We start from the raw sequence: 27426 nt of genomic DNA, 5'->3' as shown, positions 1-27426 counted from the left end.
GTCAACATTTTATTTCTATGGAAAAGTTGTCAATATTTTATTTCTATAGATTTTTTTCTTTAAAATTTTATTTCTATTGAAAACTTTGTCAAAATTTTATTTCTATAGACTTTTTATTGTCAAAATTTCATTTCTATAGAAAACTTTGTGAAAACTTTATTTTAATGAAGATTTTGTCAAAATTTTATTTCTATAGATTTTTTTTCAAAATTTTATTTCTATAGAAAATTTTGTCAAAGTTTTATTTCCATTGAAAACTTTGTCAAAATTTTACTTCTATAGAAAATTTTGTCAAAACTTTATTTCTATAGAAAATTTTGTCAAAATTTTATTTCTATAGAATTTTCTTATTCAAAATTTTATTTCCATTGAAAACTTTGTCAAACTTTTATTTCTATAGAAAATTTTGTCAAAACTTTATTTAAATAGAAAATTTTGTCAAAATTTTATTTCTATAGATTTTTTTTCAAAATTTTATTTCTATAGAAAATTTTGGCAAAATTTTATTTCTATAGATCATTTTGTCAAAATTTTATTTCTATAGATTTTTTCAAAATTTAATTTCTATAGAAAATCTTCCCAAAAATATCATTTCTATAGAAAATTCTACCAAAAAACTACAAAAAAAAATTTTTGAACATTTTTTTCAAAATGTTATTTCTATAGAACATTTTGTCAAAATTTTATTTCTATAGAATTTTCTTTTTCAAAATTTTATTTCCATTGAAAACTTTGTCAAAATTTTATTTCTATAGAAAATTGTGTCAAAACTTTATTTAAATAGAAAATTTTGTCAAAATTTTATTTCTATAGATTTTTTTTCAAAATTTTATTTGTATAGAAAATTTTGGCAAAATTTTTCTTCTATAGAACATTTTGTCAAAATTTTATTTATATAGATTTTTTCAAAATTTAATTTCTATAGAAAACCTTCCCAAAAATTTCATTTCTATAGAAAATTCTACCAAAAAACTACAAAAAAAATCTTCTGAACATTTTTTTCAAAATGTTATTTCTATAGAAAATTTTGTCAAAATTTTATGTCTATAGAAAATTTTGTCAAAGTTTTATTTCCATTGAAAACTTTGTCAAAATTTTCTTTCTATAGAAAATTTTGTCAAAACTTTATTTCAATAGAAAATTTTGTCAAAATTTTATTTCTATAGAATTTTTTATATTTTTTCAAAATTTTATTTCTATAGATAATTTTTTCATAGTTTTATTTCTATTGAAAACTTTGTCAAAATTTTATTTCTTTAGAAAATTTTGCCAAAATTTTATTTCTATAGAAAATTTTGCCAAAATTTTATTTCTATAGAAAATTTTGCCAAAATTTTATTTCTATAGAAAATTTTGTCAAAATTTTATTTCTATAGAATTTTTTATTTTTTTCAAAATTTTATTTCTATAGAAAATTTTGTAAAATTTGTTAAATTTTAATTTAGTTTAATTTATTTCAATTTCTTTTTATTTAATTTAATTAATAATGAAATATTTCTTAAAAACTTACCGTTACTTGGTTTCTGTGGTATTTCAGCCGGATCAATTCCACGACTTTGAAAGATATGTGATACAGCACTACAATTTGGACTAAATTGTTCCAAAATGGATGAGCCACCAGGCGAAGCTAAAGCAGCAGCCAAAGGTGGTGGTGGTGGGGCAGCATTTAAATCCAAAGCTCCATAAGCTGTTTGCGGCCATAGCATACAAACAAGGGTAAGGAGGACGAATATCGAAGGACGGACATTAACAAAATCAAGGCAGTGATATTTGCTTTTAGTGGATTTATTCGAGGAGGAACTCATGGCGATGGTGTTTCTTTTATTATTATTATTACTATTTTCCATTATTAATTTATAATTTACAAAAAACAAACACACACTGTGGTCGTAAGTGTTATAAAATTTATGATGATTGATAAACAATTTTTATATTGTTTTTTTTTTTTTTTGTTTCAAAATTTGTGTATTAGAATTTTTTATTTATTTATTTTAATTTAATTTTCACTTGTTTTTTTTAGAATTTTGTGAATTTGAGATTTTGTGATATCAATTACTTGATAAAAAAAAAACTCAGCTTTAAGTTTTCATTTAGCTAGACTCGTTTGTTTTTGTTTTTGTTTTTGCTGCTTCTATACTCGGGGGCTATTTTATTGGGGGTACTCTTGTATGCTCTTGACTTCTTTGTTTGTGTATTGCCGTTGCTATTGTTGTATTCTTTATTGCCCTTTTATAGTTTAGCCTGTGTGTCTGAGAGTTGTTGTTAACTCTGTTTTTGTCGGTTACTGTTTTTGGTTCTTGGTTTGAATGAATACCAAAGTTGTTGTTGCTGGTTTATATTACCCGTTGCTGTGAAATATACTTCGGCTCTTTGCCGTTGTCGCCGTCACTGCTATTGTTGTTGTTTGTACATATATGTATTTGCGTTGTATGAAACGAGGAGTTTATCGGCCGCTTATATTGTTTGCCGGCATTTGCCTGAATGCGGTTAACTACTAACAAGTGTGTTGCAAAATACAAATGAAAAAAAAAATAAAACGAATAAGACGATGAAAACAAAAATGATTGCTATTGAAAGGGGGAGCCGGCAAATACACCAAACTAAATCAAAAGTTTGTTCGGGGGTGTGTGCAGAAAGATTAATTGAACCCTTCTCGTCTTGCCTACAACAACAATATTATGCCGCTTTGTTAGATGGATATTAGCTAACGATTTATAGAGAGTTGGTATATTCGTTATATTTGTCACAATGCTTTTTTCCCTGGTCTTTGTATGAGGGATGGAAAAATAAACAGCAAAGGCACACTTTCAAGTTGTGTTGATATAAAAAAAAGGATTTTTAGAAAAAACACTAACAATTTGTAACGTTATCTTCTCTTCGCTTGGTAAGGGCCCCACATTACACACACACGCACACACTTTTAAGCATTTGCACATTTACAGTTGTTTGGTTTTAGTAGGAAACACAACAACAACAAACATTAGCAATCTTTGGATTCGAGCAATTGTCAACTCTATTGGCTTGGGTGGTGCGTAGTGGTGCTTCTGCTTGCGTTTATCATTCAATGTTTACTGATTTATTTGTTTAAATTTGTTTTTTTATTTTTATCATTTCACTTTTTCATTATCTTATGCCAAGCAATATTATGTTTTTTGTTTTTGTTTTTGGATTTTATTGGAACTTCTACTTTTGCAATTGGGGTTTTATGTTTTCTTTTATTTTACACTATTTGGGCGGTTTTATTTGATCGAAAATTGTTCATTTACACTTTCTTTCAATTATTTTAAATAAATCTTTGGATTTTTTTTTTAAATAAAAAAACTTTATTTTTTAAGGTTTTTACTATTTTATTTATTTATTTATTTATACAACATATATCTTCCTTTTATTTATTGCGGTAGCTGCTCGTAGAATGTATTACCTTTACAAAGGCTTTGATTAAATTACCGTTATAATTCGCTTTGCTTATAAACACCTTTGAAATCCAAATATTTAATATCTCAAAGCCACCAATCTTTAATTGAGAATTTTCATTTTTATTACAAAAACAATTTTTGTTTTGTTCTTAAATAATTCTTTTGAAATTGAAAAAGTTTTGCACGACAAATTCGAAACCAACAAAAGAAAAAAAAATAAACGAAAAACACACGCACGCACGCACACACACAAAACGAAGAAGAGGCGAGAAACAAACACGAAGCGCCAAACACTTTTTTCCGCTCGAACTAGCGCCAGCTAATGGCAAAAGACAAGTGATACAACTGCCAGTTTTTCCACAAAAATTGTATGGAATATCATTTGGTAGCATCTTCTTTAGGTTTTAAGCCTTTTGAATGAAAGAGATGGTAATATAGCACTCAAAAATACCGGTCTTTTATCTTCCTCCAACGAACGAAGTCAACAAAAGAAATAGCCGTTTGCGAAGTAAACAATAAAATGGAATTGAGAGCAAGAGAACATAATGCTAACAAACGACCAGGTAGGAAATGGAAAATTGGAATGGCAGGAAACGGCACATACGAGGGCGGTTCGGAAATTTCTTAGCCTATCAATGAAAGAGAATAGTTAGTTTTTCAAAAATATTTTTATTTTTCAATATAATCTCCTGAAACTTAAATACACTTAGTCCAACGCTTTTCTAGCAATTCTATCCCTTGATTAAAATAGTTTTCTTCAAGGTCTTCAAAATAGTGGTTTACAACTGTAATTGCATCTTCATTTGAGGTAAAACGCTTGCCAGCAAGGATTTTTTTTTTAGATTTGGGAACATGTCAAAATCACTGGGAGCTAAATCAGGAGAATAAGGTGGGTGGTCAGGCAATTCGTACTTTAATTCGTTGATTTTAGGCATTGTTAAAACACTCTTGTGCGCTAGTGCGTTGTCTTGATGAAAAATTATTTTTTTGTGTTGTAAGCCAGGACGTTTTTCTCGAATTTGTACATTTAATTGATCCAAAAGGTTCCAATAGTACTCTGATTTTATTGTTTTACCCATTTACAGATAGCCAATCAATAAAATACCTTTGAAGTCCCAAAAAACCGTTGCCATAACCAGGGCTGTGGAGTCGAGTTAATTTTGCTCGACTCCGACTCCAGCATTTCTTATGCATTAATATGTTCAATAAGAGTACCATTTGTTCTAATATCTGCTGTTATAAAATCTCATTAAATGGATTGTAATTATTAAATAAAATAAATAAAGAGGAATATGAAAACTGACAATTTTTTATAGAAATAAAATTTTGCAAACATTTTCTATGGAAATAAAATTTTGTAAAAATTTTCTATAGAAACAAAATTTTGACAAAATTTTCTATAGAAATAAAATTTTGACAACGTGTTTTATAGAAATAAAATTTTGACAAAGTTTTCTAGAGAAATAAAATTTTGACAAAGTTTTCTAGAGAAATACAATTTTGGTAAATATTTTCTATAGAAATAAAATTTTGGTAAAAATTGTCTATAAAAATTAAATTTTGGTAAAAATTTTCTGTAGAAATAAAATGTTGTCAAAATTTTCTATAGAAATAAAATGTTGACAAAATTTTCTATAGAAATAAAATTTTGGTAAATATTTTCTATAGAAATAAAATGTTGGTAACAATTTTCTACAAAAATAAAATTTGCACAAAATTTTTTATAGAAATAAAATTTTGACAAAATTTTCTATAGAAATAAACTCTTGGAAATTTTTTCTATAGAAATACAATCTAGAAATAAAATGTTGAGAAAATTTTTTATAGAAATAAAATTTTGACAAAATTTTCTATAGAAATAAGTTTGAACAAAAACTGCAAAATAAGATTTTTTATTTGGGTTTTTTTGGTAAAATGTTCTCCAAATTTTGGTAGATTATGTTCGAGTAGCAACCGTGATAAGTACAAATAAGGACAAATTCATGGAACTGGGTTGAGTCTCTCAATCTCGTACCTTGGTAACACAACTCCCAAGAACTAAGACAACTCCAGACCTTCTGAAAAATGCAGAAAATTTTAATACTATTGAATTGTCAAAATTTTATTTCTATAGAAAATTTTTGTACAATTTTATTTCTATAGAAAATTTTTGCAAGATTTTATTTCTATAGAAAGTTTGGTCAAAATTTTATTTCTATAGAAAATATGGTCAAAATTTTATTTCTATAGAAAATTTTGTGAAAATTTTATTTCTATAGAAAATTTTTGCAAAATTTTATTTCTATAAAAAATTTTATTTCTATAGAAAATTTTGTGAAAATTTTATTGCTAGAAAATTTTGTCAAAATTTTATTGCTATAGAAAATTTTGTCAAAATTTTATTGCTGTTGAAAATTTTGTCAAAATTTTATTTCTACAATTTTTTTTTAATTTCATTTCTATTTTAATTTTATTTTTTTTTTTATTTCTATAGATTTTTATTTTTTTAATTTCATTTCTATTTCTATTTTAATTTTTTTTATTTCTATAGAAATTTTTTTTAAATTTCATTTCTGTAAAATTTTATTTCTATAGAAAATATTGTCAAAATTTTATTTCTATAGAAAATTTGGTCAAAATTTTATTTCTATAGAAAATTTTTGCAAAATTTTATTTCTATAGAAAATTTTTGCAAAATTTTATTTCTATAGCAAATTTTGTCAAAATTTTATTTCTATAGAAAATTTTGTGAAAATTTTATTGCTATAGAAAATTTTGTCAAAATTTTATTGCTATTGAAAATTTTGTCAAAATTTTATTTCTACAATTTTTTTTTTAATTTCATTTCTATTTTAATTTTATTTTTTTTTTTATTTCTATAGATTTTTATTTTTTTAATTTCATTTCTATTTTAATTTTAATTTTTTTTATTTCTATAGAAATTTTTTTTAAATTTCATTTCTGTAAAATGTTATTTCTATAGAAAATATTGTCAAAATTTTATTTCTATAGAAAATTTTGTCAAAATTTTATTTCTATAGAAAATTTTGTCAAAGTTTTAGTTCTATAGAAAATTTTGTCAAAGTTTTAGTTCTATAGAACATTTTGTCAAAATTTTATTTCTATAGAAAATTTTGTCAAAATATTATTTTTATAGAAAATTTTGTCAAAATTTTATTTCTAAAGAAAATTTTGTCAAAATTTTATTTCTAAAGAAAATTTTGTCAAAATTTTATTTCTATAGAAAATTTTGTCAAACATTTATTTCTATAGATCATTTTGTCAAAATTTTATTTCTATAGAAAATGTTGTCAAATTTTTATTTCTATAGAAAATGTTGTCAAAATTTTATTTATTTTATTTTATTTTTATTTTATTTATTTATTCCTTTATTGTAATATAAAGCCTTCAAGGCCAATAACATTATTACAAATATAAGTAGTTTGCAATTCAATTACCTTCTTAAGCAATGTACAAATAACGCGGCTCCCCAGCCATATATTAAAAACACAAAAAATGTTTACAAATATTAATATTAATAGCCCTAGCTGCACTAATGTTAAGTTGGTAGATCATCATAAAACGAACTTCCATCATAGAGTTAAAAAATATGAAGCGAGTTTGTGTCTAAACATAGGAACAGAATATGAAAAATTTGTTAATTCAAGTGGAAGACGATTCCAAGCGCGAATCACTCTCACCAGAAAAGAACGTTCGTAAAATTGGGTTACCATATGGGGAATTATCAACTGCGGATTTCTGGCAGTCCTAGAAAAAATAAACTTGTCTCTCAAAGGGGGCGGTAAACCAGACTTCACAATTCTATAGAATAACACCAACGCCCGTACGTCATATATAAATTTAAATGGATATCCCAAAAACTGAATCGCATAACTTGAGATACTTTCGCGCCGCCTAATACCGAAGACATATCGAACGATCATATTAAACGTACGCTCAATCCTGACTAAATTGGCATTGGACGTTCCGGAGACTACCTCTAAGCAGTAATAAATATGTGACATCAACAAAGCTGATGCAACACGCTCTCGCACGTAACGCGGCAAAAAGGTGTTCAAGGAATACAGTCTACGAAGCGTGAAAATAATCCTGGACCTAATACAATTGATATGAGTACCAAAGTCAAGACGACAATCAAGGACTACTCCCAAACACTTCATCTCATCAACAATACTAATTCTTACACCACCAAATACTATCTCTGGCTCCCGTTGAACACCCCGACCAGTTAAAAAACACATAGCTTTGCTCTTAGAAGAATTAACATCAAGTCCATTCAAGGTTACCCAATTCTCAACATCGACCAACACACTATTCGCCAGCGCAGATATATCACTAATCGAACTGCCAATAAATAAAAGATGAATGTCATCAGCATATAAATAGGGTATGCAATGGGGGTGATGAATATAGTTAGCGATATCGTTTATAAAAAGAATAAATAAAAGCGGTGCCAAAATGGAACCCTGTGGTACCCCGCAGGTAATTGGACGAACAGATGAATTAAAACCACCTAGCGAAACATACTGCGACCTACCAGACAAATAAGACAGCAGAAGCCTACAAGAAGTATTTGAAAAACGGTAATCGTGTGAGTGTTTTTGAATTAGTTTTAAGTGATCCACACTGTCAAAAGCTCTGGATAGGTCGAGAGACACGAGGACAGCACTTAACCAGCATCAATACTCCTTCTAACCGTGTCCGTCAGTTGAACTAAATGAGAACACGTACCGTATCCATGCCGAAACCCGTACTGATGAGAACTTATGAGATTATGACCATTAACGTAATGTTGAATAAAATCGTTCATAATATATTCGAAAATCTTAGAAAGAGCGGGTAAAATGCTGATAGGCCTGAAATTCTCAACATTGGATGATTCGCCAGATTTTGGTACTGGTACCACTCGCGCAAGTTTCCATGCCGCAGGATATGTGGACGTAGTGAATATACTGTTAAAAATGTGTACTATGTACCTTGAAATGTAAGGAAAAATGATCTTGAGAAATTTAATGGGTATTCCATCTACTCCGACAGCATTTGATTTAATTCTCTGAATCGCCACCATAACATCCTCTTCAAAAATGCAGTCAAACGAGAATTGGTCATTTTCATAAGAACTCGATGGTAATTGGGATCTACATGGAACAGTTTCTCTGTTACTGAGAAAGTGTTCGTTTAGCGCATCAACACTCACGTCCGGAACAACAATTTCCCTTGAACATCCGTTCCCACGAAGGGTCTTCCACAATTGGCAACTGCTCATACCATCAAACTCTCGTATATTATGATTTCTTTTTGCCCTGCGCATGACCAATTTACACCTATTGCGGTATATACGGAAAATGCGCCCATTCTCCTCGGTTGGGTTCTTCCGAAATTCCATGTGCGCCAAGTCCATGAGCGATCGAGCAAGTATCACCTCTCTCGAACGCATCCACGAGTCCTTCCTTCTACACATCCTACGTCTAACCACTGGGACACATGTAAAAAGTCTGTTCACAAGATCATTAATAATGGAGAGTTGATGGTCAACGTCGGATGTAGTGTAAATGCTCTCATAGTTAAAGGACGTAAGACAATCAAAAAACTTATCCCAATCAATAAGTCTATAGTCGCGGTATTCAATTACATCATCTGACCTTGACACCATAGCCCTATATGAACCATAAATCAGTGCATGATGAGAGATCGATGCGCATTGAGCCTGGGAAGAGTGCATAAGCCTGTCGGGTTCACTCAACAAGACGTAATCAATTAGAGAACATGAATTGTGTGCAGAGTCATAATGGGTGGGCAAAGAATTATGTGAGACTGTTAAGCCCAAACCGAAGCAGGCAGAACGTACAAAACTAGAATGAGATATATTAAATAAGTTACGATTAAAATCGCCAACGATAATAATATGGGCATAACTAGACAACAGAGTCTCATGTGTAGACGCAAATGCACTGAAATTACCGTGGGGTAAATAAACAACTCCAAAAAGTACAACTTCACTCCCACAAACAACTTCAATAAATAACGATTCACATTCGCCATAGCAGTCAGACCGAAAAATGGTTCTATACCTCAGCTTCTTAGATATGTATATCCCGACACCACCACCTCGACGGGCAGGGCGATCATTTCTCACAAAATCATATCCACTTATTGAAACTGACTTGGTTGATACAGGAGACTTCATCCAAGTTTCGGATATAGCAAACAAATCAATCGTACTATCAACTAAAATATTGGCAATCTCATCCAATTTATTGCTGCTACATGAAGGGCGGATACTCTGGCAATTAAGGTGTCCGAATGACAAATTGTTACCATATTTCACAAGCTCGTTTTGAAAATATGAAGAACAGCTAACTAAAGGGCCAATATTAGCGTCAAGGCTCATTAAAATTCTGAATATTTTGACTGGGGAACCACATTAATGTACGAAAATTTAAAATAATAAAATTATTAATTATCCTTAACAGTAATAAATCGAAGTAATACATTTCTTAAATAAATCTATAAAAAAACAGCTGACATAATGTTGATTTTAGCAAAGAAAAATAGTGAGGGTGGTTTCTATTTTCGTGTCAAACGATAAAAATCAAAAGGGAAAAAGGAAAAAAAAAAAACTGTTATTTATCTGTGCATGTCTCATTATAAATGAGTAGATAATGCAAAAAATATGTTTTTGTCTATTCTTTTTACCATGAGACACGAAAAAAGAGCCACTCATATCAGGAGTTATTAAAAAAAACAGCATAAATATAAATGAGATCAATGGTAATAAATATAATCTACAAATATAATTATTTGTTATCAAGAATTTTCTTGCACTCATCATAGTTACATGACGTGACAGTTCCATCACATAGGGTGATTCGAGCTTTGGGAATCCCATAATGCAATACATAATATTTGCTTATTTTCTTATCCTTCATCAAACGTCTGCATACAAAGTGAAGTTTCTCAGCATACGGCGTTAGGTGGTCATTTTGTCAAAATTTAATTTCTATAGAAAATTTTGTCAAAATTTTATTTCTATAGAAAATTTTGTCAAAATTTTATTTCTATAAAAAATTTTTGCAAAATTTTATTTCTATAAAAAATTTTGTAAAAATTTTATTGCTATCGAAAATTTTGTCAAAATTTTATTTCTATAGATTTTTGTTTTAAATTTCATTTCTATTTTAATTTTATTTTTTTTATTTCTATAGATTTTTTTTAATTTCATTTCTATTTTAATTTTAATTATAGTTTTTTTTTAATTCTATAGATTTTTTTTTTAAATTTCATTTCTGTAAAATTTTATTTCTATTGAAAATTTGTGCAAAATTTTATTTCTATTGAAAATTTTTGCAAAATTTTATTTCTATAGAAAATGTTGTCAAAGTTTTATTCCTATAGAAAATTTTGTCAAACATTTATTTCTATAGAAAATTTTGTCAAACATTTATTTCTATAGATCATTTTGTCAAACATTTATTTCTATAGAAAATTTTGTCAAACATTTATTTCTATAGATCATTTTGTCAAAATTTTATTTCTATAGAAAATGTTGTCAAATTTTTATTTCTATAGAAAATGTTGTCAAAATTTTATTTCTATAGAAAATTTTGTCAAAATTTAATTTCTATAGAAGATTTTGTCAAAATTTTATTTCTATAGAAAATTTTGTTAAAATTTTATTTTTATAGAAAATTTTGTCAAAATTTTATTTCTATAGAAAATTTTGTCAAAATTTTATTTCTATAGAAAATTTTGTCAAAATTTTATTTCTATAGAAAATTTTGTCAAAATTTTATTTCTATAGAAAATTTTGTCAAAATTTTATTTCTATAGAAAATTTTGTCAAAATTTTATTTCTATAGAAAATTTGTCAAAATTTTATTTCTATAGAAAATTTTGTCAAAATTTTATTTCTATTGATAATTTTTTTTATTTCTATAGATTTTTTTTTTAATTTTGAGAGCTTTCACTGTACTGGAAATGACAATAGACATTCACTTTATTTAATACCATAATATATGCACATAGGAAAATAGACTTCCATTTATTAAAATATATATATTATATATTAACTTACAAATGTAAATATATATAGTGAATAGGTATATATTTATAAGCTATTTATTAATTTTATGTGTGTGCAAGCATTTCACTTCGAATTTAATTTAGTTTTCGTGTGTAAAATATATTTCATTTTCATTATTTTCTTGTATAGCATATATTAATGTCCATAATCATTGTTTTGTTTATAAAACTTATAGAAAAACTTGTAATACAGATTAGGGAAGGGAAGAAAAAAAAACATAACGAAAGCCAGTCAACAAAATAAGTAAAGGAAGATTGGCCCCTTAGGGAGGGACGGACCCAAACAATGTATTGCGCAAATATTTGCGAAAGGAAATTCTTAAAACAGAAATCACGATATAAACAATAAAACGCAAATGAATGAAACAATTTTGTTTTTACGACATTGGAAAATGTTTATCAATATCCGAATCTTCAGCAATCATGGTCAAATTATGGAAAATATCTCTAATGTAGACTTTACAATCGGACAGAACTGAAAAGAAGAGAACAAAGACATTTTAAAAGTGAAATGCGAAAGCCTTAGAAAAAAATATACTCACCCAATTTACCATCTATGATGCGATTGGTTATACGTTTGGCCAGCACTTTAAATAATTCTTTGGTAGCTATTTTCCTTTTGTAATAGGGATTTAGAAATTCAACAACGGTTTTACTTATGTCGGTCTTTTGTTTATACACCTGATGACGTTCATTTTGCATTTTGGACGACGATGACCCAGTCGTTTGGGATTTTGTTTGATTTTGTGAATTGGATTCCTTATGGGTTTGAGATTTCCCTCTCAATGAGTCACTAGTAGTAGAGCTAGAGATTTTCGATGATGTCCCACCACTTGCATTAGAAGATTTTGATGAGGAGGTACTTGGCTTCTGATTGTTTTCTGAAGATAATTTACTTTTGTCTTTAGAGGTGGTAGATGAGGGTGATTTATTGTGATAATATCCCTCGGATTTGTGTATCCTAGAACTATTGGTGTGATGGTCTTTTGGAGATTTATTTTTCATGGTCATCAACTCCTTCTTTTCACTGGCACTTAGGATGGCTTCAATCTCTTTAGTTACCGGGTGAATATTCTCATCGTTTTCTTTATCTTTTAGTCCATCATCGCCCTCATCATCACTCTTTGATTCCTCATCATCGTCCCTTTCGCTTATATCCTCACACTCGGGAGCCTTATATATATTATGACTTTGATATTTATCCTTGGAATTGCGATTATAATGTGATGTCCTTTTCGATTTAATATGAGTGCCAATTTTGTATTTATCGACAAATGTCGATGTCTTAGAGGTACTGGAACTGGAACTGCCATCTTTCCCCAAGCCATTTGTATCATATTTGTCTATACTATCACCACTGCTTATAGCTTCTAATTCTTCCTTTTCTAGTTTTTCAATTTCCTGTTTGAGCTCTTGTTCTTTTGAAATGAGATTTTCCAAATTGTCATCGATATTTTCAAGTTTTACATCATCCACATCCATAGGTTCCCGTTTTAAGGTTAGATTGTTTTCAATGCTATCGCTACCACTACTCTCCAGCTCGGCCCATTCCTCTTTGATTTTCTTTATATCCAATTTCTCTTCCAATTCCTTATCCTCAGTGGATATCGAAGACAAAGAGGTTTCATCATCTTCTTCTTCCGTCTTACTTGCCTTCTTAGTCGTATTGAAATATGACCCAATAGTTGTTTGTTTTCCCGTTTCATGTTTATAGCTTTTGGGAGCCTTAAGGGCTTTGGGTATATCCTTTTTACTACTGCTACTCTTACTACCATCATTCGGTGATTTGGGTCTTTGCTCTTCCAGTTCTTTTAGCTTACGTTCAAAATATTCCACACTACCTCCATTCCAAACACTTTTCTTTTTCTCCGGTTTTGGAATATAATCCATTAGGATGGGCATGAGACGTTGCTTGGAAGTCATTTGTTTTATGGTTGACAACTGGAAAAACAAAACACCAGGGATTGTATTTAGAAAAAACAAATAATTCCCAAACCATTTACTTACCTCTTTGGCCACAGAGTGTCTATACATATTCGCTACTTTCTGTTTGGAAAAACATTCATATTCAATATCGGCAGCTATAGCTTCAAAATCTTTTTGCACCAAATAACTCCGAGGTTTATCTTCTTCGCTGGCTTTCACATTACTCTTGAGGGCTTCGACAAGGGCCGTTAAATAGTTTTCACGCATCGATATCTTTAAACCGGCCACTTTGGTTGTGGTCGCCTGGGCTTGATGAATTCGGGTAATTTGTGTTGCCGTTTCCTGTTCCAATTCTTTGGCGGCATCCAGGCATTTACGCAATTGAAACTGTTTACGTATGAAATCCTCGGTTTCTTTTTTGGCCTTTTTTGCCAATTGTGTGTGACTAATTTCGCCCGAAGAGTCATCGTCATCATCATCATCGGCAAATCGCTTCGTAGCTGCCCGGCCACCTGGAATTAAGATTGAATTTTTATTTTTAATTCAAAATAAAATCCTAACAAAATTTTCTATAGAAATAAAATTTTTACAATAATTTTCTATAGAACAAAAATTTTTACAAAAATTTTCTATAGAAATAAAATTTGGTCAAAATTTTTTATAGAAATAAAATTTGGACAAAACTTTCTATAGAAATAAAAATTTTCTATAGAAATAAAATTTTGACAAATTTTTCTATAGAAATAAAATTTTAACAAAATTTTCTATTGAAATAAAATTTTGACAAAATTGTCTATTCAAATAATATTTTGACAAAATTTTCTATTCAAATAAAATTTTGACAATATATTCTATAGAAATAATATTTTGACAAAATTTTCTATAGAAATTAAATTCTGACAAAATTTTCTATAGAAATAATATTTTGACAAAATTTTCTATAGAAATAAAATTTAGACAAAATGTTCTATAAAAAAAATTGTCAAAATTTTATTTCTATAGAAAAATTTGACAAAATTTTCTATAGAAATAATATTTTGACGCAATTTTCTATAGAAATAAAATTCTGACAAAATTTTCTATAGAAATAACATTTTGACACAATTTTCTATAGAAATAAAATTCTGACAAAATTTTCTATAGAAATAAACGTTTGGCAAAATTGTCTATAGAAATAAAATTTTGACAAAATTTTCTATAGAAATAAAATTTTGAAAAAATTTTCTATAGAAATAAAATTTTGACAAAATTTTCTATTGAAATAAAATTTAGACAAAATGTTCTATAAAAAAAATTGTCAAAATTTTATTTCTATAGAAAATTTTTTCAAAATTTTATTTCAATAGAAAATTTTGTCAAAATTTTATTTCTGTAGACAATTTTGTCAAAATTTTATTTCTATTGAAAATTTTGTCAGAATTTTATTTCTATAGAAAATTGTGTCAAAATATTATTTCTATAGAAAATTTTGTCAGAATTTTATTTCTATAGAAAATTGTGTCAAAATATTATTTCTATAGAAAATTTTGTCAAATTTTTATTTCAATAGAAAGTTTTGTCAAAATTTTATTTCTATAAAAAAATTTGTCAAAATTTTACTTCTATAGAAAATTTTGTCAAAATTTTATTTCAATCGAAAATTTTGTCAAAATTCTATTTCTATAGACAATTTTGTCAAAATTTTATTTCTACGGAAAATTTTGTCAAAATTTTATTTCTACGGAAAATTTTGTCAAAATTTTATTTCTATAGAAAATTTTGTCAAAATTGTATTTCTACAGCAAAATTTTATTTCTATAGAAAATCTGTGCAAAATCAGAATCATTTACGTAAAAAAATTTATATATAGAATAAAATGTAGACAAAATGTTCTATAAAAAAAATTGTCAAAATTTTATTTCAATAGAAAATTTTTTCAAAATTTTATTTCAATAGAAAATTTTGTCAAAATTTTATTTCTATAGACAATTTTGTCAAAATTTTATTTCTATAGACAATTTTGTCAAAATATTATTTCTATAGAAAATTTTGTCAGAATTTTATTTCTATAGAAAATTGTGTCAAAATATTATTTCTATAGAAAATTTTGTCAGAATCTTATTTCTATAGAAAATTGTGTCAAAATATTATTTCTGTAGAAAATTTTGTCAACATTTTATATCAATAGAAAATTTTGTAAAAATTTTATTTCAATAGAAAATTTTGTCAAAATTTTATTTCTATAGAAAAAGTTGTCAAAATTTTACTTCTATAAAAAAAATTTGTCAAAATTTTATTTCAATAGAAAATTTTGTCAAAATTTTATTTCTATAGACAATTTTGTCAAAATTTTATTTCTATGGAAAATTTTGTCAAAATTTTATTTCTATAGAAAATTTTGTCAAAATTGTATTTCTACAGCAAAATTTTATTTCTATAGAAAATCTGTGCAAAATCAGAATCATTTACGTAAAAAAATTTACATATAGAATAAAATGTAGACAAAATGTTCTATAAAAAAAAATTTTCAAAATTTTATTTCTATAGAAAATTTTTTCAAAATTTTATTTCTATAGAAAATTTTTTCAAAATTTTATTTCAATAGAAAGTTTTGTCAAAATTTTATTTCTATAAAAAAATTTGTCAAAATTTTACTTCTATAGAAAATTTTGTCAAAATTTTATTTCAATCGAAAATTTTGTCAAAATTCTATTTCTATAGACAATTTTGTCAAAATTTTATTTCTACGGAAAATTTTGTCAAAATTTTATTTCTATGGAAAATTTTGTCAAAATTTTATTTCTATAGAAAATGTTGTCAAAATTGTATTTCTACAGCAAAATTTTATTTCTATAGAAAATCTGTGCAAAATCAGAATCATTTACGTAAAAAAATTTATATATAGAATAAAATGTAGACAAAATGTTCTATAAAAAAAAATTGTCAAAATTTTATTTCAATAGAAAATTTTTTTTCAAAATTTTATTTCAATAGAAAATTTTGTCAACATTTTATTTCTATAGACAATTTTGTCAAAATTTTATTTCTATAGACAATTTTGTCAAAATATTATTTCTATAGAAAATTTTGTCAGAATTTTATTTCTATAGAAAATTGTGTCAAAATATTATTTCTATAGAAAATTTTGTCAGAATTTTATTTCTATAGAAAATTGTGTCAAAATATTATTTCTGTAGAAAATTTTGTCAAAATTTTATATCAATAGAAAATTTTGTAAAAATTTTATTTCAATAGAAAATTTTGTCAAAATTTTATTTCTATAGAAAAATTTGTCAAAATTTTACTTCTATAGAAAATTTTGTCAAAATTTTATTTCAATAGAAAATTTTGTAAAAATTCTATTTCTATAGACAATTTTGTCAAAATTTTATTTCTACGGAAAATTTTGTCAAAATTTTATTTCTATAGAAAATTTTGTCAAAATTTTATTTCTATAGCAAAATTTTATTTCTATAGAAAATCTGTGCAAAATCAGAATCATTTACGTAAAAAAATTTACATATAGATTATTCCTAATCTTCTAATGCAAAAAAAATTGTTTTTTTCTTACCTTCATACAAATCCGCAGTGTCTTCCAAAGAAATGCCAGTCTTGAATACGCTATCCATACACAATCGTTGAAATGTCAAAAGAGCCTTTTCCATCTTCTTTGGATTCTTACATACATCACAGCGATTCTCACATTCTGGTGTGGGGTCACCAAAGTAATCGGAAAATAATTTGTGTCTGCATTGCATCATCTCACAAAATGTTACAATATCATCGAAATTTTTCATAGCTCTTTCGGCCAGGGCCAGTTTTACCGAACACGAAGACGAACGGGAACGATTTATATCGTTTTGCAAAAGGAAACGTATAGATCGAACATCTTCGCGGCCGTAGTATAAACGGCAAAACGATTTCTTTCCATCACGACCAGCGCGACCAGACTCTTGATAATAGGCTGCCACATTTTGTGGAACATCCCAGTGGATAACAAATCTTACGGAGGCTTTATCCACACCCATGCCAAAACTGTTAGTGGCCACAATAATGGGATAGTCACCAGCCATCCATTTCTCTTGGGCATCATTACGTTCGACATTTTTTAGACCAGCATGATAGGCTATTGCCGCTACTCCTTGCCGTGAAATGCCCATGGCAACACGTTCGACATTTTCTCGTGTACGACAATAGACTATGCCACAGCCCCGTTTGGACGGTGGCAATTTTTTATTTTCCTCTTCATCACCAAAACAATGGACGGCAAAGGCGGCAATGTGCTGGAAGTCATCCTCAATGGAATTCTTAAATACAACATCGTAAAAGAGATTCTTGCGAAAACTTGGAGTAATGAACTTGGCCACAGGTTCATTCAAATGCAATTGCTTGAAGATATCATCACGCACTTGTTTCGAGGCGGTGGCTGTCAAAGCCATCCATACAATTTTGGGATATCTAGACCGCAGTTGTCCCAATTTAAGATAGTCCGGTCGAAAATCATGACCCCATTGACTTACACAATGGGCTTCGTCAACAGCAAAATATGCCACTTTGTCAAACTTCACCATATGCGCCAATAGATCCTGAAAACTCTGAGTGGCCGCCTGTTCCGGAGTTATATACAAAAATCGTATGCTGGTCTTTATAGCCTTTAGGTCATTGACTACGCGCTCTCTCTCTTTGGTGCCCATTTTTGAGTTCAATGAATCGGCCTGGATCTTATATTTGCCCAAATGGTCGATTTGGTCTTTGATCAACGCCAATAGTGGGGAGAAAACTATGGTCACTTGACCTTCGCACATCAGGCCGGGAAGCTGGAAGCAGAGTGACTTACCCGAGCCGGTTGGCATGCTCACGTAAACATCTCGTTTCTCTGTGTCGCCATATGAAAAAAAAAAACACAACAACAACAAACAATTGCATTTCCCATAATATTGATTTAATTTTTGTTTTTTTTTATTTTTGTCATCACTCACTTTTTGCAGCCTTTTGAATTGCCTTCTTTTGCAATTCAGATTTGAATTCGGTATAACCAAAATATTTCTCCAGATATTCATACATCCTCCGTGACTCCAGTCCATCATCTTTTCCACTCATGGTGTTCGGAGTCAATGTTAATTTATTTCTAAATTGTTTTTCGGTTAATTTTATTGCATTTTTTCTTGAGTTTTTTTGTGAATAAATTTTATTTTGCGACTTCCTTGTTTAGTGATATTCGCGAAAAATGTCAAAAAGGCGCGCAAACAGCTGTATTTCGTTTGTGTCAGAATGACAATGTCAATTAGTGCAACGTTTGATACGCTGACGTATCGTAAAGCATCAAGCAAACACGCAATATTTACATTGAAAATTCATTCGAAATATTAGGCCTGTTTGTTTTTAGAGCTAGATGCCACATTTGAGTAAGCTATCCAGAACACCGTTGTTCTATCCAGACCACATCATCAGTGCAAGTCACATCAGTGTTGCCAGTTTGCATTTTGATAAGTGACATACTTTCGATTCACAATAGCAATTTATTGTGACTAATTTGTCGAAAAACATGAAATTCATTGGAAAAATGTTCTACACAAACAAAATTTTGACAAAATTTTCTATAGAAAGAAATTTTACACAAAATTTTCTATGGAAATATCATTTTGAGAAAATTTTTTTATAGAAATGAAATTGTATTGTTGTTGTTGTTGTAACAGTTTATTGTGATTTCATCCCTTTTTATGTTATACGCTTTGGTACTTCAGCTTGTGGCCAGATCGAAGAACTCTGCGACTAAGGTGGGGTGCGTCCAGAGTTACCTGGCGGTATGTCGGGTTGGTTTAGCTGGGCAAGAGAAAAGATGACGCGTGTCGTGTGGCCCTTGGTTGCAAATTGGACATACGTCAGCTACGCTGCTATCAATCACTGATAAATAGGAATTGAGGCGGCTGCACTTGTCTGATCTTAACTGGGCTAAAACTACCCTAGTCTGCCGTGGGAGGTCTTTTTCCTCCGGTGCTATGGGCGGTGGACGGACTTCGAGAACAGGATTAACCTTCTAGCTTCTCACCGCTTCAGCTACAGTATCCTCATGAATCCTGTTCAAACCTGCCTTGTACGCTGCTTGATCTAGAGGTTCTCTTTTGTAGCGCTGGAGCTCGCGCTCTAGATTATGTATATCAACCCTTACGTTCCTGGGTGGTGGTTGTGCATCCATGAGATGGTGGTTTGGATGATTACTGCGATAACAACCCAGGAGATACTGCTTTGCTGAAGAGGCAAAAAGAGCACATTCAGCTTATAAAAAGAGCACATACGAAAAGAATAGAGCACACTTTTTCAAATAAAAGGAAAACATTTAATTTAATTGAAATATAATTCATTTAAACATTTAAGCAAAAAGGTACATACCATAAACATAAAATAACCCACTTTCAACTCAAGCTAATTTTCTTACAATACTATGTAAGTCATTTTTGGTGTTTTTGTGAAAAACGTTATTGAAGAAGTTTGTCTACATTTAGTGAGGAGGTAACATCGGCATGCTATTCTACGACTCTGATAAAGGGTGATACGGTCAAAATTTGGTCAATATAAACTTGACGTATTGCTTTCAATTTTGCATTTAAAAAACCTGAACACCCCTCATTTGAAGGTGTGTGTGTGTAGAATGTTGGTCCTATTTTGAGTTTGGAATTCACTCTTCAGTTGTCAAAATGCCGTCCACGCAAGAAGAGCAGCGTATCAAAATTTTGCTCGCGCATCGCGAAAATCCGAGCTACTCGCACGCAAAGCTGGCAAAATCGCTAAAAGTTGCCAAACCAACCGTTACAAATGTAATTAAAGTGTTTGGGGAACGTTTGTCGACAGCCAGGAGGTCTGGATTGGGGGGAAATCGAAACCGGAAGCCGCTGAGACGACAAAGAGTTGCCGGTAGTTTCAAGCGAAACCCTAACCTCTCTCTCCGAGATGCCACAAATAAGCTGGGTGTATCGTCTACAACCGTGCATCGAGCCAAAAAACGAGCCGGACTATCGACTTACAAGAAGGTAGTGACTCCAAATCGCGAGGATAAACAAAATACGACGGCCAAAGCGCGATCCCCGACGATGCTGACGAAGTTTGACTGCGTGGTAATGGACGACGAAACCTACGTCAAAGCCGACTACAAGCAGCTTCCGGGACAGGAGTTTTATACGGCAAAAGGAAGGGGAAAGGTAGCAGATATTTTCAAGAAATATCTGGTTTGGCAAGCCATCTGTACCTGTGGCTTGAAAAGCAGCATTTTCATAGCCTCCGGGACTGTCAACCAAGAAATTTAAGTGAAAGAGTATTTGAATAAACGTCTGCTGCCTTTCCGGAAGAAACACGGTTGTTCCGTACTGTTTTGCCGGATTTGGCATCTTGCCATTACGGTAAAAAGGCCATGGAGTGGTACGCCGCCAACAACGTGCAGGTGGTTCCCAAGGACAAGAACCCTCCCAGCACGCCAGAGCTCCGCCCAATTGAGAAATACTGGGCTATTGTCAAGCGGAACCTAAAGAAGACCAAAAAAACTGCTAAGGACGAGCAGCAGTTCAAGGCAAACTGGCTTTCTGCGGCGAAGAAGGTGGACAAGGTGGCTGTACAAAATCTGATGGCAGGTGTCAAGCGTGAGGCCCGGCAATTCGGATTTGGAAAAGCGAAAGCCTAACTGAATATTTTTCCTGAATTTTATACTAATTGAACTTGAAAAAGAAATTTAATTTGATTTTTTAAATAAACAATTTCACCGATTTACACGCGTTTTCCCTTGACCAAATTTTGACCGTATCACCCTTTATAGAAAGTAAAACACTCTTTAATTAGAAAATAATGGCTAGGAAAATCTCTTATTGCGACATTTACATATTTTCAGTTTACTTTTACCATTTGATTAATATTTGTTGTGATGCTAAAAAAGAGCACTTTTGCGTGCTCTTTTGGTCTTTCTTGTTTTAAGAGCACATTTTGTAAAAAAGAGCACATGTGCTCTTTAAGGAGCACGTCTGGTATCCCTAGTCTTCGCACAGGGATGATCTTTGTGTCCACATAAAGGTGATCCAGGGGTGTGCTGCGGAGACACCCAGTCGCAGTTCTAAGGGCAGCGTTCTGACAGGTTTGAATGTTATTCCACTGCGTATCACTAGTCTGCGGTGTCCACACTGGAGCTGCATAGTTTACCACTGACCGGCCAATTGCCTTATAGGTAGTTAACAAGGTTTCTTTGTCCGCACCCCTAGTACTGCCGGCAAGTGACTTGAGGACCTTATTTCTACCACGGAGCTTATTACAAATTGCAGTGGCATGGGCAGACGACCTGAAAAGGCTGTCGAATGTGACCCCAAGAATCTTGGGGTAATTTGTGGTCGGAATTATTTCGCCATCGACACTACTATTCAACTTCCTGCGCACTTCTGCCGTCCATGTAGTGAATAGTGTGGCTGAGGATTTGGTGGGGGATATCCTCAAGTTTCTCGCAGTGAAATAACTGGTAAGATTAGCTAAGTACACATTTAAACGATCGCAGATGTCATCAACATTAGGCCCAGATGCCAAGACTGTATAGTCATCCGCATATGATACAATCTCGACGCCGTCAGGTGGGCGTGGAATCGAGGACAGGTAGAGGTTAAACAGTGCCGGAGATATCACCCACCCTGGGGAACTCCCTGTTTAACTCTACAGGGTTTTGACTTTTCGTCCCTGAATTCCATCTACGACTGGCGTCCACACATATAATTCAGCACCCAACGTTTCACTCCTGCCGGTAGGGACGTATTCTCGATATCCTCAAATGTGGCATGGTTGACCGCATCGAATGCTTTCGATAGGTCAAGCGCCACGAGGACCGTCCTATGATACGGCCAGGGCTGATTAAGTCCCTTATTGATATGTGTCGAAATGGCATGTAAGGCTGTCGTCGTACTGTGTACCTTACGGAATCCATGTTGATGGTGGGCAGCTGGAAAATTCTCCACGAGGCTAAGGAGGAGTAGTGCCTCAAGTATCTTGGCTACTGGCGAGAGAAGGGATATCGGTCTGTACGATTCACCTTTACTCGAATCTTTGCCTGATTTCAGTAGTGGAATCACCCTTCCCATCTTCCAGACATCGGGTATAATGAGTGATTCTAAGGACAAATTGAGGAGTCTGGTCAGGTACTCAACTCCCAGTATTCCCAGATGCTTCAACATTAGCATTGAAATTCCGTCGGGGCCCAGCGCCTTAGATGGTTTCGAGCTGTTGATGACACTGGTAACTTCGGCTGCAGTAAATTGAGGTGTGTCGTCGGCTCGAAGACCCCGTATGCGACGTGTGGCTCTCCTTTTCGCTCTATCACTCTCGGGATGCTCGACGAACTGTCGGTTGAAGTATTTGGCGCATCTCTTCGGATCAGTCACAGTCACGTCACCAAAGGTGACTGAAATCCCATCATCCCTTGTAGCGGGTTCGAGACGGCTCTAACTGTTGACTACAATTTACCAGTCCCTGTGCCTAAGTTAAATTGCTTCAGGTGCTCTAACCAAGTGTTCCGCTTGTGCTCGTCGACTATCTTACTAATCTCTAGATTTAGTTCTCTGATTCTAGGATCAGCAGGGTTAGCACGACGGCGTTCATCACGCTCGTCTGCGAGTCCCGCCGCTTCGGCTGGGAAGTTGGGCCTCACTTGGGCAATTCGACCAGCGGGTATGAAACGAGCGGCTGCTGCGTTGATGATGTCCCGGAACGCCCTCTGGGCATCATAAACATGAGAGGTGGACGGGAGCTCACTGAAGCGGCGATCGGTGTATTCTCTGAAGCCTTCCCAGTTGGCTTTCTTTTCATTAATAGACGTCCGGCGTTCAGAGGTTATGAAATCGGAGGGTCGGTTGATGGTGAGAATTATGGGGAGGTGGTCCGATCCCAATGAAATGACTGGTTGCCAGGAGACGTCATTTATCAGACCAGGCGACGCTAAAGATAAATCTGGCGATGTGGCATGGTTGACCGCATCGAATGCTTTCGATAGGTCAAGCGCCACGAGGACCGTCCTATGATACGGCCAGGGCTGATTAAGTCCCTTATTGATATGTGTCGAAATGGCATGTAAGGCTGTCGTCGTACTGTGTACCTTACGGAATCCATGTTGATGGTGGGCAGCTGGAAAATTCTCCACGAGGCTAAGGAGGAGTAGTGCCTCAAGTATCTTGGCTACTGGCGAGAGAAGGGATATCGGTCTGTACGATTCACCTTTACTCGAATCTTTGCCTGATTTCAGTAGTGGAATCACCCTTCCCATCTTCCAGACATCGGGTATAATGAGTGATTCTAAGGACAAATTGAGGAGTCTGGTCAGGTACTCAACTCCCAGTATTCCCAGATGCTTCAACATTAGCATTGAAATTCCGTCGGGGCCCAGCGCCTTAGATGGTTTCGCGCTGTTGATGACACTGGTAACTTCGGCTGCAGTAAATTGAGGTGTGTCGTCGGCTCGAAGACCCCGTATGCGACGTGTGGCTCTCCTTTTCGCTCTATCACTCTCGGGATGCTCGACGAACTGTCGGTTGAAGTATTTGGCGCATCTCTTCGGATCAGTCACAGTCACGTCACCAAAGGTGACTGAAATCCCATCATCCCTTGTAGCGGGTTCGAGACGGCTCTAACTGTTGACTACAATTTACCAGTCCCTGTGCCTAAGTTAAATTGCTTCAGGTGCTCTAACCAAGTGTTCCGCTTGTGCTCGTCGACTATCTTACTAATCTCTAGATTTAGTTCTCTGATTCTAGGATCAGCAGGGTTAGCACGACGGCGTTCATCACGCTCGTCTGCGAGTCCCGCCGCTTCGGCTGGGAAGTTGGGCCTCACTTGGGCAATTCGACCAGCGGGTATGAAACGAGCGGCTGCTGCGTTGATGATGTCCCGGAACGCCCTCTGGGCATCATAAACATGAGAGGTGGACGGGAGCTCACTGAAGCGGCGATCGGTGTATTCTCTGAAGCCTTCCCAGTTGGCTTTCTTTTCATTAATAGACGTCCGGCGTTCAGAGGTTATGAAATCGGAGGGTCGGTTGATGGTGAGAATTATGGGGAGGTGGTCCGATCCCAATGAAATGACTGGTTGCCAGGAGACGTCATTTATCAGACCAGGCGACGCTAAAGATAAATCTGGCGAACTGCTGCAGTCACCCATAATCTTCTTGGGTGCCTCTTCGTTCACCGTGCAAAATGTGGAGTCATCTATCTGCTCTGCCAAAGCTATGACTCTCTGGTCATTACCTAAGAGAGAATGCCAAAGTTCATGGTGGGCATTAAAGTCTCCTAGAACCAATCGGTTATGCCCGCACAACAGCCACTCAATGTTTGGGCTATAACCTGGAGCACAGCTATCAACCGGCGGTATATACACATTGTATAGCTCTATCTCGGCAGCCCCAGACATGACTGCTACCCCCATACATTCCATATACGGATCACTAGTGTTTGGCACAAGCGAGATGGGTCTATACTGCACGGAACGGTGTAATATGAAAGCCAGGCCACCACCTCCACTTCTCGTGCGATCCTTTCGAAGCACATTGTATCCATCACAAAGGCGTAGGCTGCTGGTGGAATTCAGCTTACTTTCCTGGATCGCCGCGACCCTTATCCTTTTCCGATTCATAAAGTCCACGATCTCGCTAATCTTACCCCGGAGCCCGTTGCAATTAAATTGCAAAAACGATGCACTATCCGGAACTGGAACAACAATATTGGGTGTGAGATGCTGCGGCGGAGTATATTGTTGTACGGGAGATGTCGGGGGAGTCGCATAGTCAGACGACCCGCTGCTGCTATCGCTGGAACAGCATCCTGCCACGTAGTCAGTATGACTATACTCCCGCAGCGATGTTAAGCCGAAGCAGTTCCGGAAGTGCACCCACTCCAAGCACCGGTTACACCTGACCGAAACCGAACGGTGGTGGATCAGGTTTCGGCAGACTGAACAATACCATGGTCCGGGGTTCTCCTCTATGCCGGCTCGGACCAACAGCAAACGGAAAAGGCTCCCCGGGATGCACCTTCTCCAACACAAAAAGACGGACGAAACAACACGTACACTGATGTGGCAGCCGCTGACTAATGGATGGGGTCCATCGGGTCGATCCGGTACACAGAACCCGCCGCCGTGGGATCTCAGCTTAAAACCATACATTGACTAAACTACAAGTGTAGCTTAACCAACAGAGGAAAAGTATGCTTGTCAAATTTATTTGGGCAAAGCTCTATAGACTGCAAGGTGGTTGGATGTACAGCTGTTTCGGAATTACCACATTCCTCATCAGCATCCTCTACTTGCTGCAAAACTATCAACCAATTATCAGAATAAATAAATTTTGATAAAATTGTCTATAGGAATAAAATTTTAACAAAATTCTTTTATAGAAATAAAATGTTAATAGTAAATAGTTATTCAAGCTTGAGATCGTGAATAAAAGAAAGATCGAATAAAATCAAAATTTCTGAAATAAAATTTTGAAGAAATTTTCTACACAAACAAAATTTTCTATAGAAATAAAATTTTGAAGAAATTTTCTACACAAACAAAATTTTAATATGTTCAAAATGTTCTATAGAAAAAAATGTTCTATAGAAATAAAATTTAGACAAAATTTTCTATAGAAATAACATTTTGAGAAAATTTTCTATAGAAATGAAATTTTGACAAATTTTCTATAGAAACAAAATTTTGAGAACATTTTCTATGGAAATGGAATTTTGACAAATTTTCTATAGAAACAAAATTTTGAGAAAATTTTCTATATTCTTTTTATATTCAATATATTGATTTTTTAAATTTTTTTTTTGATAGATTTTTGGTAAAATTTTCTTCAAATATTTGTAGATTATTTTTGGCACGAGAGGCAACCGTGTATACCACTCAGATTTTTTTCCAATACTTCATAGATTTTAGAACTCTAAGAGTATATTACAAGAACTTTTTTCCAGGCGGAAGTAACCGGGCAACCGGTTATTCGGTTCTAAATTGTACGCAAATAATCGGTTCTGGTGCACCATCTCTAGAAAGCTAATGATGAGTCAAATGATGTATAAGTCGATGTTCTTTAACAAAACAGCTTAAAACTCAATAACTATTCGATTTGAAGAGGCTAAATAACCGATTTTATGTTGTAGCTAACACTTCCACCTTAAGATAGTTAAATTAAGACTCATATCTGCACTTGAACAGGAGATATTAACCGGTTTATAAAGAGAAATGAGAAATGATGGCGCGATTTTTTTTGAAAAAAAAAGTTTTTACCTGCGGTGCTTTTTTCATATCAATTATTCTTACAACCGGAAATATTAACCGATTTATATTCATACCCGGTTTAAAAAGGAATACTTTGCGCCTGAGGCACCATAGGATGGGGGTATATTAACTTTGTCATTCCGTTTGTAACACATCGAAATATTGCTCTAAGACCCCATAAAGTATATATATTCTGGGTCGTGGTGAAATTCAGAGTCGATCTGAGCATGTCCATCCGTCCGTCTGTTGAAATCACGCTAACTTCCGAACGAAACAAGCTATCGACTTGAAAATTGGCACAAGTAGTTGTTATTGATGTAGGTCGGATGGTATTGCAAATGGGCCATATCGGTCCACTTTTACGTATAGCCCCCATATAAACAGACCCCCAAATTTGGCTTGCGATTGCTCTAAGAGAAGCAAATTTCATCCGATCCGGCTGAAATTTGGTACATAGTGTTAGTATATGGTCTCTAACAACCATGCAAAAATTAGTCCATATCGGTCCACTTTTACGTATAGCCCCCATATAAACGGACCCCCAAATTTGGCTTGGGATTACTCTAAGAGAAGCAAATTTCATCCGATCCGGCTGAAATTTGGTGCATGCTGTTAGTATATGGCCTCTAATGACCAGGCAATAATTGGTCCACATCGGCCCATAATTATATATAGCCCCCATATAAACCGATCCCCAGATTTCACTTCCGGAGCCTCTAAGAGAACCAAATTTCATCCGATCCGGCTGAAATTT

At 33.1% G+C, this 27426-nt stretch overlaps 3 protein-coding genes across 5 annotated transcripts in view; all 3 read right to left on the bottom strand.

The window, feature by feature from the left end:
• Nucleotides 1-3760, bottom strand: part of dlp (glypican dally-like) — a 237361-nt gene extending 233601 nt beyond the window's left edge. The window contains exons 1-2 of one of the 3 annotated variants that reach the window (XM_075303802.1): nucleotides 3422-3760; nucleotides 1511-2494 (exon numbers count right to left, since the gene is read on the bottom strand). In XM_075303802.1, the coding sequence (XP_075159917.1) occupies nucleotides 1511-1847 (337 nt within the window). In that variant the 5' untranslated portion in view covers nucleotides 1848-2494; nucleotides 3422-3760. The remainder of the gene's footprint in view (nucleotides 1-1510; nucleotides 2495-3421) is intronic. The other 2 variants (XM_075303803.1, XM_075303804.1) reach the window with 2 other exon arrangements.
• Nucleotides 2334-10305, bottom strand: LOC142235352 (uncharacterized). Its single transcript, XM_075306607.1, has 6 exons — nucleotides 10113-10305; nucleotides 8685-9776; nucleotides 8446-8578; nucleotides 8171-8392; nucleotides 7351-7976; nucleotides 2334-2491 (listed from the first exon to the last, which is right to left on the bottom strand). Exons 1-6 carry the CDS (start codon nucleotides 10303-10305, stop codon nucleotides 2334-2336), a joined length of 2424 nt encoding a protein of 807 aa, XP_075162722.1.
• Nucleotides 10306-11411: 1106 nt separating this feature from the next.
• Nucleotides 11412-18637, bottom strand: RecQ5 (RecQ5 helicase). The gene is made up of 5 exons (XM_075304397.1): nucleotides 18383-18637; nucleotides 16975-18279; nucleotides 13506-13936; nucleotides 12041-13439; nucleotides 11412-11973 (listed from the first exon to the last, which is right to left on the bottom strand). Exons 1-5 carry the CDS (start codon nucleotides 18501-18503, stop codon nucleotides 11876-11878), a joined length of 3354 nt encoding a protein of 1117 aa, XP_075160512.1. The 5' UTR covers nucleotides 18504-18637; the 3' UTR covers nucleotides 11412-11875.
• Between the last annotated feature and the right edge of the window lie 8789 nt (nucleotides 18638-27426).

This window comes from Haematobia irritans, chromosome 4, assembly GCF_050003625.1.
Source record: "Haematobia irritans isolate KBUSLIRL chromosome 4, ASM5000362v1, whole genome shotgun sequence".
Taxonomy (NCBI): Eukaryota; Metazoa; Arthropoda; class Insecta; order Diptera; family Muscidae; genus Haematobia; species Haematobia irritans.
The sequence above is the reverse complement of the archived record's forward strand: the minus strand, read 5'-3'. Positions and strand labels throughout refer to the sequence as shown.